This window comes from Littorina saxatilis, linkage group LG15 (genome assembly GCF_037325665.1).
Source record: "Littorina saxatilis isolate snail1 linkage group LG15, US_GU_Lsax_2.0, whole genome shotgun sequence".
NCBI lineage: Eukaryota > Metazoa > Mollusca > Gastropoda > Littorinimorpha > Littorinidae > Littorina > Littorina saxatilis.
In genome coordinates, this window is record NC_090259.1 from 211,819 (window position 1) to 227,229 (window position 15,411).

The 15,411-nt window shown below is 43.1% G+C and overlaps 1 protein-coding gene across 1 annotated transcript in view; it reads right to left on the reverse strand.

Annotated features, from left to right (window-relative positions):
- Positions 1–251: 251 nt before the first annotated feature.
- LOC138948363 (neurotrypsin-like) overlaps positions 252–15,411 on the reverse strand; it is a 15,569-nt gene continuing 409 nt past the window's right edge. The window contains exons 2-7 of the mRNA XM_070319897.1: positions 14,137–14,309; positions 6,177–6,330; positions 4,439–4,611; positions 3,460–3,573; positions 2,704–2,814; positions 252–439 (exon numbers count right to left, since the gene is read on the reverse strand). Coding sequence (XP_070175998.1) covers positions 252–439; positions 2,704–2,814; positions 3,460–3,573; positions 4,439–4,611; positions 6,177–6,330; positions 14,137–14,309 — 913 coding nt within the window. The remainder of the gene's footprint in view (positions 440–2,703; positions 2,815–3,459; positions 3,574–4,438; positions 4,612–6,176; positions 6,331–14,136; positions 14,310–15,411) is intronic.

Below are 15,411 nucleotides of genomic sequence, written 5' to 3' on the forward strand. Positions count from 1 at the left end.
AAGATGTTCACCTAGAAAAAAAATATGCGACCTAAAGTTCAGTATTTGTCTCTTTATGTGTTGTATTCTTCATTTCCCTGCACACACACTCACACACACACGCATACACGCGCACGCACATACGCACACACGCGCACACACACACACACATACACACACACACACACACACACACACACACACACTCACTTAGATGAATTGTGACGTGACCGTACAGTTAGTGAAGGAGAGGACTGGCACAAAGGCTGGCACTACACCAAGGCTTCCAGTTCGCGCATGGTTGTGATGCGGTTTACTGTGTTGTGTTTCTTCACAAAGACGACTCCGTCTCTGCACCAAGTGTCGTCCAGCGACTTGCTCACTTTCAACTGGCGAGCTTTACTGGCCACGGCGGCGCGCGTCTTGGTAAGATCATCGTTGATGAAGATCTTCGGCGCGCCTTTTAAAACCAGACACGATCCAGACTATATCTTTTTACATTTAGTCAAGTTTTGACTAAATGTTTTAACATCGAGGGGGAATCGAAACGAGGGTCGTGGTGTATGTGTGTGTGTGTGTGTGTGTGTGTGTGTGTGTGTGTGTGTGTGTGTGTGTGTTTGTGTGTGTGTGTGTGTGTGTGTGCGTGCGTGTGTGCGTGCGTGTAGAGCGATTCGGACCAAACTACTGGACCGATCTTTATGAAATTTGACATGAGAGTTCCTGGGATTGATTTCCTCGAACGATTTTTTCTTTTTTTTGATAAATACCTTTGATGACGTCATATCCGGCTTTTTGTAAAAGTTGAGGCGGCACTGTCACGCCCTCATTTTTCAATCAAATTGATTGAAATTTTGGCCAAGCAATCTTCGACGAAGGCCGGACTTCGGTATTGCATTTCAGCGCGGTGGCTTAAAAATTAATTAATGACTTTGGTCATTAAAAATCTCAAAATTGTAAAAAAAAAAAAAATTCTAAAACGATCCAAATTTACGTTCATCTTATTCTCCATCATTTGCTGATTCCAAAAACATATAACTATGTTGTATATGGATTAAAAACAAGCTCTGAAAATTAAATATATAAAAATTATTATCAAAATTAAATTTTCCAAATCAATTTAAAAACACTTTCATCTTATTCCTTGTCGGTTCCTGATTCCAAAAACATATAGATATGATATGTTTGGATTAAAAACACGCTCAGAAAGTTAAAACAAAGAGAGGTACAGAAAAGCGTGCTATCCTTCTCAGCGCAAGTACTACCCCGCTCTTCCTGTCAATTTCACTGCCTTTGCCGTGCGCGGTGGACTGACGATGCTACGAGTATACGGTCTTGCTGCGTTGCATTGCCTTCAGTTTCATTCTGTGAGTTCGACAGCTACTTGACTAAATGTTGTATTTTCGCCTTACGCGACTTGTTTTTTAAATAGTTTTAAAAGGTGTGTTCTTTTTTAAAAATCAAACGTTATGGTATCAATGAAAGTTTAATGGAACGATAGGACGACTGAACGCCCTGTGGCCTAATGTTATAAATGTGCTAATGTTATAAATCAGCATTATATGATCTCAGAGTATAGTGGCTCATCAAAAGCAGAAAATCGCAGGGGTGTTTCGTAGCGGCTTTGGGTGAAACTTGCCTTTGCACGTTATAAATCAGCATTATATGATCTCAGAGTAGTAAGGCTCATCAACAGCGGAAAGTCGCATGGGTGTTTCGTAGCCGCTTTGGCTGTAACTTGCAGTACTCATGTTATCAATATGCAAGTTCCCATCCTCGCTGCTGCGCTGAGTGCCAGGGTATGTTGACTCGAAGGTAGGTTGTAAACTCGCCTCTTGGACTCCCTGTTGCCTGTGTGCTGAGAGAGTTTGGTGGAAAACAAGTACACGCATGTAGTGACATACGCAGTGACTTACGCAGTGACACACACACACACACACACACACACACACACACACACACAATCAGGCACACAGACAGACAGTCATACAGACAAACAGGGACAGCCAGACCGACACACACACACATACACACACATACACACAGGCACACACAGACACACACACACACCAGGGCCGGACTAGGCGAAGAGGAGGGGGGGGGGTTGCCAGTGGTGGCCCAGGGGGATGTCCCCCCTGGCGGCAGGGGCGGATCAGTTCATTTTATGACTGTTTTTTTTCAAAAGTATATTGTGAAGATATGGGTGTGAAGGCGCGAAGCGCCGAGCCGACGGCGCGAAGCGCCTAGCTTGCTAGGGGGGTCCGGGGGCATGCCCCCCCGGAAAATTTTGAAAAAAAGGATGCAAAATGGTGCAATCTGGTGCATTCTGAGAATGATCATTACCAGTTTCAGGCAGCAGATTTTGTCACTGATTAATACCCCAAAAATTGAAACTCAATGTAAAATAAAGAAATGCATTCAATATTTTTATTTTTTGGCTGGGAGGGGGTCCGGAAACCCTAGAACCCACCCCCCCCCCCCCCCCCTCGTTGTGGGGGTCAGGGGGCGAAGCCCCCTGAAGCTGACGGGTAGGTCATATTCTGAGATAGGAAAATGGTCGCTCCTTGCATGAAACGGCATAAAATAAGCAATAATAAAAAAAAATTAAATAAGTAAGGTACATGTTTAGGCTAGGGGAGGGGGGTTGCGCAACCCCCATAACCCCCCCGGTAGTCCGGCCCTGCACACACACACACACACACTTGATGAAGAAGACGTTACCCTTACAACTCTGCCGCCTCTTCCGAACAACACAGAAGACGGCCACGATGGCGCACAGGGTGAGAACAAGGGCAAGCACTCCAACTGATGCCTTCCAAGCCACGGTGGAATCTCCAGCTTCGAAAAGAGTTAAAAACCAGTCCATCATCAACAACAGCAGCACCACCACCATCGTCATACATGTTATCATCATTATCTCAACACTTGCCGTCTCGTCGACGTAGAGAGGTCATAACCAATAACTGTCATTATACTATGACTAACACACAAACAACGTCATAATGAACAGCCGAGGTATAGAAGCAAACGTTACATTAATTTTATGTTCTGTAACTTTACCTCACGTTAGGTTGTGTTACGTGACGTTTAAGCTATGATTTGTTATGGTGTGTTACCTATTTCATGTCATATCATGTCATGTCAAGTTCTGTATATTTTTTAGTTGCATTAAAGGGATAATACCTAACGGGGAAAAGGCCTTCAGATCACGTTCAAAGCTTCACCATACGATTCTGCGTTACACATAATTCTACCACACAGGAGGACTAACTTAACATTGCAAACTCAACAGTTTTGATAGCTGAGTTATTGTCGTAACAGACTCCAAGGAAAGAGCACTCTGTGATGGATGGATGATTTCCCTTGTTAAACCCAGACAATTATAAGGACATCATACACTTGCACGCACCTATCACACTCGACAAAGATCGTGGCAAAGCTATTCAAAATGTTCAGTGGTGTACATGGTTGAGTGATACTTACGCGGCTGACAGCTAAGGCCGTTAGTTCCATCGTTGCACGTGCATGTGTGACCGTTGACATTGTCGATACAAACACCATAGTGACCGCACGGGTTAGTGGTACAATTGTCGATACCTAGACAAGAATATATTGCGCTTGTCCTTAGATGTGAACAGAAACAAGAAGAAGAAGAAGAAGAAGAAGAAGAAGAAGAAGAAGAAGAAGAAGAAGAAGAAGAAGAAGAAGAAGAAGAAGAAGAACAGCAACAACAACAACAACAACAACAACAACAGCGGTAGCAGCAACAACATCATCAAAAGAACGGAGGAGATATTGTACAGGAACAACAACAACAACAACATCAACAGCAACAACAACAACAACAACAATTATAATGTGTATACACTTTTAGAGAATGTTCAAGCAGTCTGTTTTAGTACCTTTGATGCCATTATAAAACATAATCTGCAGTTTTTGTTTAAGCTTGGCATATGCTAGATGGGGCCCGTTGCTTATTGAGAAATAAGTTGATAACTACAACTTACACCTTTGTATCTACTGTGGGTATGTGTCCAAGTGGAGGGCTGCTCTTACCCCGTGGACATCTGAGACTATCAGCCGAATCCTTTACATGGGAAAGCTGTGCCTTTAAGGTCTAATAGTCATAATTTTGTAATGGATACAAGACACACGAAATTGCATCTAACTTCATAAAAAGAGACAGACCTTTAGTCTGCAGATTTGGCGTTCTAAAAAGCAACAAACCATGACTGACTTTTCCTTTTTCACTCTTTGCTCGGCGCTAACTAATGGGGGATACATCGACTCCTGATGCCTTGCTTTACATTTTACACAGATCGAGACAGTAATTGTTCACCTCGAAGGAGGAAGGAGGAACACTGAATGTCAGGATTTTTGTAAAGTGTCATATGTTGGTCCAAAATACAAGTAACTTAGTTATAAGATCTCAGAATGTCCAAAATGGTAAGGGAATACTCACTGGAACACGCCACGCCAGCATCGTCCCGGTGTAAACAGTTTACTTGCTTGAAAGGATACGTTTTCGGGCACCTTAGAATGTCGGTCTCCCTTCCTACACACATAAGATCCGTCAGGTAGATAGGGCCACTGCCCGCATTGAAGGTAGCTGATCTGTAAGCAGTAGCTCTATACCTGCACAGAATCAGAATACATTTATAATTTTGTGACTTTTTTGTTGTTGTGCCGTCACATACGAACAAAAACACAACACAAAGACAGTTTTGAAAGTCTCCAACAAATGAACACTTGTGAATTTATGATCTCGAATCTGTCACCTAGCAAATGCTTGCAGAATTTACTTCTGTCAGGGGCAAAAATGTGGGACCAATCAAAGACATGGAAAACTTACGGTCTGCAAAACATAGCCGTATCATTTGATTCAGTGACTTATAATACACTGATTTTAAGCTATTCATGGCAAGTGGTCACATCCACCTTAAGACGATTTGAGGTTTTGTTTCGCAGGAAGAATCCATTTTAGGTAGACTTAGGTTGTGTTCTTATTCAATACTCCAAAGCAAAATGACTGTGTACTTCTGGATGCGAATAGAACTTTTTCAAACGTCAGCCAGCTTTTTACATTTAGGCAACTTTTGACTAAATGTTTTAACATAGAGGGGGATCGAGCTGAGGGTATGTATGTGCGTGTGTGTGTGTGTCTCTCTGTGTGTGTGTGCGTGTATGTGTGTGTGTGTGTGTGTGTGTGTGTGTGTGTGTGTGTGTGTGTGTGTGTGAACTACCGGACCGATCTTAATGAAACTTTACATGAAAGTTTCTGAGTATGATATCCCCACACGGGGTTTTTCAGTTTTTTTTTATAATTGTCTTTGATGACGTAATATCCAAAACACGCCAGGAATAACTGTGAAAGTTGAGGCGGCACTGTCACACTCTCACTTTTCAACCAATTATGTTGAATTTTTGGTCAAGCAGTTTTCGACGAAGGCCGGACTTTAGTATTGCATTTCAGCTTGGAAGCTTAAACATTAATTGATGAGTTTGCTCATGAATTTTGTCATTAAAATTCAATTTTCACAAAGAGATTGCATCGCATTCTTCGTCAAATTCTGAATCAGAAAATATATACATATGTCATGTTTACTCTTAAAATGTGATCACAATTAACGAAAATCGGTTAATTAGTACTAAGATTAAAATTTAAGAAATCGATCCAAAAATTATTTTATCTTATTCTTTATTATTTCCTGATTCTAAAACACACGTAGATAATTATATGTTGTATTCATAACAAGCTCAGAAAATTTAAAAGAATATACAGAAAAGCGCGCTTTCCTGCTCATGCAGCACAATACGCTACCGTGCTATTCTGGCTTGTCAATTTCACTTCGTGTTGCACGTGAAAGTGAGCGATTTCCTTCTCGCGGGGATTGACGAACCTGTCTTGTCTTGGTGAAAAAATGCGGTGCGTTCAGTTTCATTCTGTGAGTTCGACAGCTTGACTAAATGTAGTAATTTCTCCTTACGCGACTTGTTTTTCTGTCAAAAGGACAATCAATCCGTAGATGAGCGTGAGTTATCAAATGGCTCAAATTCTCAGGGTAAAGAATTTGTTCCACGGATGCCTTCCGCACGATTTATAACACTAACTTCGATACTCATTGTTTACCCAGGTAAGTCAACACAATGAACGACAAAAACGTAAATAGAAATAACTCTTGTCGGGCTGAAAAGCTTACGGATCATAACCCAGCTGACGACAGACAACTCGGGCATCTTTATCGTCCCAGTTGCTGTCGCAGATGGTGCCCCATTTTCCGTTGACCAACAGTTCCACACGTCCCTCATAGGACTGGCTGCCGTCCACCAAGCGTATGTCTTCCAGGACGGGCTCTGTGTTGAGTAAAACGGTTAAAGAGGTCATGAATATTTAGAAGAAAGAAACTTCATATGATCAGGACTTACCAACCAAGATGTGTTGTTTTCCTTTCTCGTACATATAAAATGAGGTCATTACGTGAAACAGTGAAAGTATAATAAAAATGAATTCGCAGAAAAAAAACTCTGTGTCTCTTTCTCATATATCCTTGTCACTCTCTTTCTCTCACTCAGCATCCCTTTCTCTCCCCTCTACATCAACTGCATAGACTATGAGAAGGCTTTTGACAGCATGGACAGAGAGACGCTGTGGAAGCTGCTGAGGCACTACGGAGTACCCGAGGAATTCATCTCGCTAGTCCAGCATACCTACAAAGACATGAATTGTAGGGTAGCGTACGCTGGCCCGTTGTCAGACAGTTTCGAGGTTAAAACTTGAGTCCGCCAGGGGTGTCTACTGTCGCCTTTCCTCTTCCTCCTAGACAGGTCATTGACTGGATCACGAAGACCACCACAGCAGGCAGGAACAACGGTATACAGTGGATACTCTGGACACAACTGGACGACCTCGACTTCACTGACGAACTGGCGCTCCTCTCACACAACTTCAACCAGGTGCAAGACAAGACCACTCGCCTGGCAGAAACATCAGCTAGGACAGAACTCAGGATCAACAAGAGGAAAACGGAACTCATGAAGATCAACACCACTGCCAACACTCCAACTACAGTAGTTGGAGAGTCAATCAGAAAGGTTGTGTACCTGGGGATAGTGATCGATAGACAAGGGGGCACTGACAGAAACGTCGCCGCCAGGATGGGAAGGCACGAGCAGCCTTCATTATGTTGAAGAACATCTGGGACACCAGAGAGATCAGCATATAACCACCAAGCTGTGCATCTTCAATTACAATGTCAAATCCGTTCTATACTCTACGGCTCTGAGGCATGGAGAATGACCCAGGTTTTTTTTTCTAATTTTTTTCCTCTCTTTTCTCTCTCTTTCTTCTACATATTTTTTTCCCTCTCTCTCTTTTCTCTTTTTTTCTTCTACATCTTTTTTTTCTCTTTTTCTTCTCTCTCTCCTCTTTTTTTTTCTCTTCTTCACTCTCATCTCTTCTCAATCCTCCTTTTATGTGTCTCTCTCTCTCTCTCTTTCTCTCTCCCTCTCTTATTTATGTTTCATTCTTCTTTCATCCCGACGCTTGTTCCTTCTCCCAGTATGCACCCACGCCGCCCCAGCACTCACTGCATCATCCACCCCTGAACTTCGTCCAGACTTTGTCAAATCAATGAGCCCCCAGTGTTGGTCAGACACCTGAGCATCCTCACTAATTTTACAGACACTCCAGGGAAGGATGTCAGGCCGCTGCGGTAGGCTACCCTCGGAAGATGACACTGCACTGCTGCTGAGTCACTTCGACGGTGTTCAGTATTGGTCCTGTTCCTGGCCAGGGACACAGGCACCGCTACCTACTAAGCCCTCTACTTACGACACTGACTGTTAAGTCGCGGAGCCAGACTGAGTGAGCGTCTCCTCAGAGAGCAGACCGCCACTGCGTCCCTCCGTCGACCCCCTGGAGCATCCCAGACCGGCAGCAGAATTTTCAGGGATGGCTGGAACAGGAACACTGGGACCAAGGTCACCATGAGAGCCCTGAGCAGGAAGGGTCACAAGAATCGAGACAAGTTTTTTTTTATTTTCGCGCTTTCTCAGTCAATCGCATTCGTGAAGTGAATGACACTCGGCTGTGTGATCCCAGCCTCCCCATTGGAACTTTAGCACTTCCACTCTGGGTAGGAGCCGACCGATGGTCGAAAAAACCCACGCACCCCTTATGGGATTCGAACCACGATCTCCCGGCCCGCAGTCCGATGCACCAACCACTGCGCCACGGGGGCCGGTGAGAATGACCAAGGTGACAGAAGATTCAGACTTTCATCAACACCTGTTTGAGGAGCATCTTCAAGATCAGATGGGCAGACAAGATCTGCAAAGAAGACCTGTGGCAAAGGACGGGTCAAGAGCCTGTTGACAGCCAGATTCTGAGGAGAAAGTGGGGCTGGATTGAACACACCCCCAGAAAGCCAACTTCCAGCACCACCCGCTAGGATTTCACTTGGAACCCGCAAGGGAAAAGAAAGAGAGGAAGGCCGAGAAACAGCTGGAGGCGTGACACAGAGGCAGAACTGAAGAGAGGAAGGCCGAGAAACAGCTGGAGGCACAGAGGGAGAACTGAAGAGAGGAAGGCCAAGAAACACCTGGAGGCGTGACACAGAGGCAGAACTAAAGAGAGGAAGGCCAAGAAACAGCTGGAGGCGTGACACAGAGGCAGAACTGAAGAGAGGAAGGCCAAGAAACAGCTGGAGGCGTGACACAGAGGCAGAACTGAAGAGAGGAAGGCCGAGAAACAGCTGGAGGCGTGACACAGAGGCAGAACTGAAGAGACGAAGGCCAAGAAACAGCTGGAGGCGTGACACAGAGGCAGAACTGAAGAGAGGAAGGCCAAGAAACAGCTGGAGGCGTGACACAGAGGCAGAACTGAAGAGAGGAAGGCCGAGAAACAGCTGGAGGCGTGACACAGAGGCAGAACTAAAGAGAGGAAGGCCAAGAAACAGCTGGAGGCGTGACACAGAGGCAGAACTGAAGAGAGGAAGGCCGAGAAACAGCTGGAGGCGTGACACAGAGGCAGAACTGAAGAGAGGAAGGCCAAGAAACAGCTGGAGGCGTGACACAGAGGCAGAACTGAAGAGAGGAAGGCCAAGAAACAGCTGGAGGCGTGACACAGAGGCAGAACTGAAGAGAGGAAGGCCAAGAAACAGCTGGAGGCGTGACACAGAGGCAGAACTGAAGAGAGGAAGGCCAAGAAACAGCTGGAGGCGTGACACAGAGGCAGAACTGAAGAGAGGAAGGCCGAGAAACAGCTGAAGGCGTGACACAGAGGCAGAACTGAAGAGGCAAGGCAACAGCTGGACAGAAGCAGAAAGAACAGCCCAGAGCAGAGTGCGATGTAGAAACGTCGTCGATGGCCTAGGCTCCTCTGGTGGCAAAGGGCCTAAGTAAGTAAGTCTCCCTCCCTCTCTCCCTCTCTCCCTCTCTCCCTCTCTCTCTCTCTCTCTCTCATTCTCTCCCTCTCAATCTTTCTTTCTATGTCTATACCTCGACATACTGTATCAAAAGACAATGGAAGAAATGCATTCATCCTGTTAATTCTAATGACCGAAGTTAAAGTCTCGATACGCGCCCATGTGATATTTATTCATAAACTTTTATATCATGCTGCTGTGTTTTTGTACGCACTTAATCTAAGTTTAACTATAGAGATATAGAGAGAGGGCGTGAGAGAGAAAGCGTGTGTATGTGCGTGTATGTATGTGTGTGCGTGTGTGTGTTTGCGTGTGTGTGTATGTGTGTGTGTATGTGTGTGTGTGTGTGTGAATGTGTGTGTGTGTGTGTGTGTGTGTGTGTGTTTGTATACGCGCGCGTGTGTTTGTGTATGTATGTGTGTGCGTGTGTGTGTGTTTGCGTGTGTGTGTGTATGTGTGTGTATGTGTGTGTGTGTGTGTCAGTGTGTGTGTGTGTGTGTGTGTGTGTGAATGTGTGTGTGTGTGTGTGCCCGCGTGCGTGTGTTTGTATGTGTGTGTGTGAGTGTGTTTGTGTGTGTGAGTGTGAGTGTGTTTGTGTGTGTGTGTGTGTGAGTGTGTTTGTGTGTGTGTGTGTGTGTGTGTGTGTGTGTGTGTGTGTGTGTGTGTGTTGTGTGTGTGTGTGCATTTGTCCGTGTGAGCATTTGTCCTGTGAGAAATTGTCATACAACCACAAAATGCAACAAAACTTGCTACGGTTAACCACTATGTTGCTCTGTAATATGTTGTACTACTTGTGCTAGTCTTGAAAAAAGGTCCAGACAGTAATAGCACTTGAACTCAATTACCTGAAATGAGAAAAAAATCATAAAAAGGTTACAAATCCAAAACAAGCCAGGAACAAGAGGTTAACACACACACACACACACACACACACACACACACACACACACACACACACGCATACACACACACACACACACACACACACACACACACAAGAACAAGAAGAGCAAACGCTCGATCGAGTCACTTTCGCAGTTCTGAATATTATATGAGGCATCAGATGGACAGGAAGAAATTGCTATTCACAACACAATGAGTCACGTTCACATAAAATTTGAGCCCGGTCACTTTTATAGTTTCCGAGAAAAGCCCAACGTTAAGTTGTGTGTTGCCGAACAGAAAAGGCTAGTTATCTCCCTTGTTTTTCTGATAACGTTCGTAAAAGGCTACAGATGTAAATACTTTGATGTAAAGAATAATCCTACAAAGTTTCAATCACATCCGATGAACTTTGTCAAAGATATAAAATGTCTAATTTTTCCTTTGACGCTGACCTGTGACCTTGAAAAAGGTCAAAGGTCAACGAAACCATCGTTAAAGTGTAGAGGTCATTGGAGGTCACGACTAAACAAAATATGAGCCCGATCGCTTTGATAGTTTCCGAGAAAAGATATAAAATGTCTAATTTTTCCTTTGACGCTGACCTGTGACCTTGAAAAAGGTCAAAGGTCAACGAAACCATCGTTAAAGTGTAGAGGTCATTGGAGGTCACGACTAAACAAAATATGAGCCCGATCGCTTTGATAGTTTCCGAGAAAAGTCCAACGTTAAGGTGGTGTCTACGGACGGCCGGCCGGCCGGACAGACTAACACTGACCGATTACATAGAGTCACTTTTTCTCAAGTGACTCAAAAATGTTCATTCAAAATGAACAGCGTCGATGCAATGTCCACCAAAGATTTATTTTGGGAAGTGTTAAAGGTTAGGGTCAAAAGTTAATGAATTGCATGTTGTGCTGGATATATAAATTGTTTATTTCAGTCAATGCTTGATTCATAAGTACATTTTTCAGCATGGTGCATCTACAGGAGGGTGCTCCAACAATGATGCATAGTGCCAACATTTAGCGCAAACTTTTCACAACAGTGCATTATTACCACAAAGCGCATACAGCGATTATATAGTAGCAAGTTGCACTAAACATTTGAACAAAATGCATTTTGTTCAAATGTTAACAGCACAGCACCAAGTTTTGCATAAGTGCACAACAGCACTGACCATTTCACAAAAGTGCATAACAGCTGTGACAATTTTACAAAAGTGCATTGACCATTTCAGGCAGATGGCTAACATGCAGATTTCGCTTTTGTCTGTCTTTCTTTGAAAAGTAGGCATGTTCAAGATCGATGAAGTCATGAGCAATTGGGTTAGATGACAGAAAAGATTCAAAAACGTCAGATTCAGTTAGATGACAGAAAAGATTCAAAAACGTCAGATTCAGTGTTTTGGGCACTGTTGAACAGGAACATTCTCTCCTGTTCAACAAATGTGGGTTCAATTCAAAAGCAACATTGTCACAGATAGGCTAGTGTTACATTTCTGTAAAGTTTCAAAAACATCTTCCATGTTTTGGTTACTGTTGAACAGAGGCATATTTTCCTGTTCAAAAAAGTCTGACACAAATTGTCGTAGTTGTGGGTTAAGGTTCGATCTATACTGTCCTTCAAACGAGTCGTAGAACCGTCATTGTCACAGATAGTGTTACATTTCTGTTTTACATTCAAACGAGTCGTAGAAGTAGTAGTACATTTGCGTTTGGTTGTTTTTTCTTTTAGATTCCTGTCACTCATACTAGCAGTATTGATTGAGGTACATAAATCTGTTGATGTACAGGGATGACTTGTATGTAATGAATCCTTGTTTCCTCCACATTGAGTTTGCATTGCAGTTGGACAGAAATGAACAGGTGTTAATTGATAAACACATTGAATGATTGATAATGGCTTTTGAGAAAATCAATCAATTCTGCAAAGGAATTAACTTGATGACATCAAAACTGCAGCGCCATTTGAAGAATGGTTACCATTTCTGTTTCTTTGATGGGAATCAAACAAATAAAAACATTGACTATCCAAGTTACCATGAATGGCAATAGTTGACTCCTGAAAAGTAGCAAGGATATAATTTGAGACGATAAACGCCTGATGCAATCCCTCCTCAAGGTCAGTCAACTCAAAACCTTCATCATTCGCAACATCAGTAGGCAACACAGCGGGATTCGTATGTCCAGAAATCATGTCGAAAAAATATTACATTTCAAAAGCATGTCCAACCACAGTTGTTGGCAAGTGTTCGTGTCCGAAGTAGCCTTCAGTGTGTGTATATGTATTCATGTGACAGAGAACGTGACCTCATTGTTCAATCCTCTCTCTCTCTTCTTTCTCATTCGAACGCACACACGCAAGAACGTAGCCTACGCACGCATGCACACACACACACACACACACACACACACACACACACACACCCCGCTGACGCACACGGCAAACCACGCACACACACACTGACTGTCGGCAAGCATCTCTTTTTGTTTTCTTTACCTTTGTTTATTGTGTTTTCGATATTTGTGTTTATTTTTTGCTTGACTTATCTGTTTTATTTTAATGTTTGCTATCCACATCGTGTGATAAATGTTTCTTCTCAGTCTCCGAGTCAGTTTAGTTTCTGCACGCCGCTTTGGTACTCCTTGTTTTTCTAACTGGTGTATTGTGCGCGACTGATTTGCGGATTTATTTTTATTCCTTTCATATGCAGTTGAAGTGTTGTGGGTGTTATTGTCTGTATATGCTATGTTGCGTCTGTGTATGCCTACAAGAATTTTGGCTGTAATGTGCCTGTGGTCTGCTCGCAGTCGAGCACAGAAAACATGGCGGCGCCCTGTGGCAAATTCGTGGAAAGTCTTTCCCGACCGCAGATACCAGCGTCGTCCGCGACGCTGGAATAAGCTCCTGGGTAGCCCAATCAGTTAAAGCATTGAATGGCTTGCAGTCATGAAGCTGTATGATTTGTATCCCATATGTATTTCTCGATGTCAACTTTGTACCGACTCCTGTACAGACAGAGAGAGACAGAGAGAGAGACAGACAAGAGAGAGAGAGAGACCCAGACACAGCGAGAGAGAGAGAGAGAGACAGAGAGAGTGAGAGAGAGAGAGAGAGACAGACAGACAGAGAGAGAGACAGAGAGACAAGCAGAGATATATATAAATATATATATATATATGATTTTCCATACCAATCTGGAACATAACCAGAGGCGGACACAAATAGATTCCTGTTTATTTCTTTGAAATATCTTCGGCGGTGTGCAACCGGGGGGGGGGGGGGGGGGGGGGGTGGGTGCAACCAGAAAAACACAGAGACTTCGGAGATGCGCCACCGACAAATCTTTAAATGTCTTCACAGATTCATGAAATATGACGCTCCTGCACCACTTTAAATCATACCATCTGACTCAGATGTCAAGAAATGACCATAGATCACATTACAATCGCGTGTAGCCTTTCTCATGTGCTTGAATTTCCCTAGTAACTGCGGAAAGTCAAAATTTGCACATAACGCGCTTGAAATGTGTAAATACTTGAAGGCCAACGTTCACAAACACATTGAAGCAATGAAACAAATCGATGATATGATGCTATGACACCTTAGGCCAAAGTACAACGGTAGTTTTGTGATGATATGTCATTTGTGAGGAATTACAGGTGATTTTGTGCAGAAACTTACGTCGCGTGTCTCCCTTCGGACAGACAAATACGGGTGCAACCGCTTCGGACAGATTTGCCTAGTGCAACCACGGTATACGGTGTGATAATAAACGTTTAATCAACTGCAAATGTGCTCCTTTAATTTGTTAGTGTGCCAAAAGATTTTCAAAGTATTCAACACTCACTGATACACGACACACCAGCATCCTTGTTGTGCAAACAGCTGTTTTGAAGAAATGGTTTCGACTTTGGGCATTCGAGAATGCTGCGCTCTGTTCCTTCACAGTTCATATACGCCAGGTAAACAGGACCATAGCCTTGTTGGAAGAAAGCTGAGGTGTAGGCAGTGGCTTCAGACCTGCACACAGTTGAACGAGCAATGAAATCAAAGCGGATTTTTCAGGTTGTGGTGATCATTATTATTTTTTAAGCTCAAAGACATATGCCCTCCAGCAAAAAATAGTTCACAATCTTGTTTTTATTGCTGCCAATTTTATATAAATGAACATATAATAAAACAAAGTTTATTAACTAAAACCTTGTTAATTTCGTCTTCAAAGTGTGTATGATTAATTTTGTATTGATCTGGGAGACGTTAGAACAAGGTAAGGGTCAAAATCAAAGTCAAGAAATTGTCACAGCGCTCTCTCTTTTCTTTTTCAGTCCTTGAATTCATAAAAAAAACCATAGAAAAACTCAAAAAAATGCATATGATCAACAAGAACAGCCAAACAATCAATGAGACAACGAATTTAAACAACAACACGTACAATTGTGCGTTTTGTGACTCCGCGGATATGGTGTGTTGCAGTTGAAGTGCATAACAAAGAAAGAAACGAGATGTAGTAGGCACACTTTTGCATGTTCCAAATGAAAAAAAAATGTTGGGTACAACAAAAAGTGTCTTTAAGCATTGTAAATTCAAAATGAATGCAGTCCCCCAAGTGTTTAAGGGTGCTGCCTATTCTTTCTATAAGACGCCGTTCCCGTGCGCTGATGCCTAACATTCACGTACCCTTGATTTAAAAACAATTTCATCTTATTACTTGTCGGTTTCTGATTCAAAAACATATAGATATGATATGTTAGGATTAGAAACCAGCTCAGAAAGCTAAAAAGAATATATATACAGAAAAGCATGCTAGCCTGCTCAGTGCAACCACTACCGCGCTATTCTGGCTTGTCAATTTCACTGCCTTTGTGACGAGCAGTGGACTGACGATGCTACGAGTATACGGTCTTGGTGAACAAAATGCAGTGCATTCAGTTTCATTCTATGAGTTCGACAGCTTGACTAAATGTTGTCTTTTCGCCTTAAGCGACTTGTTTATTTTTTATTACATTTAGTCAAGTTTTGACTAAATGTTTTAACATAGACGGGGAATCGAGACGAGGGTCGTGGTGTATGTGTGTGTGTGTGTGTGTGTATGTGTGTGTGTGGAGTGTGTGTGTGTGTGTGT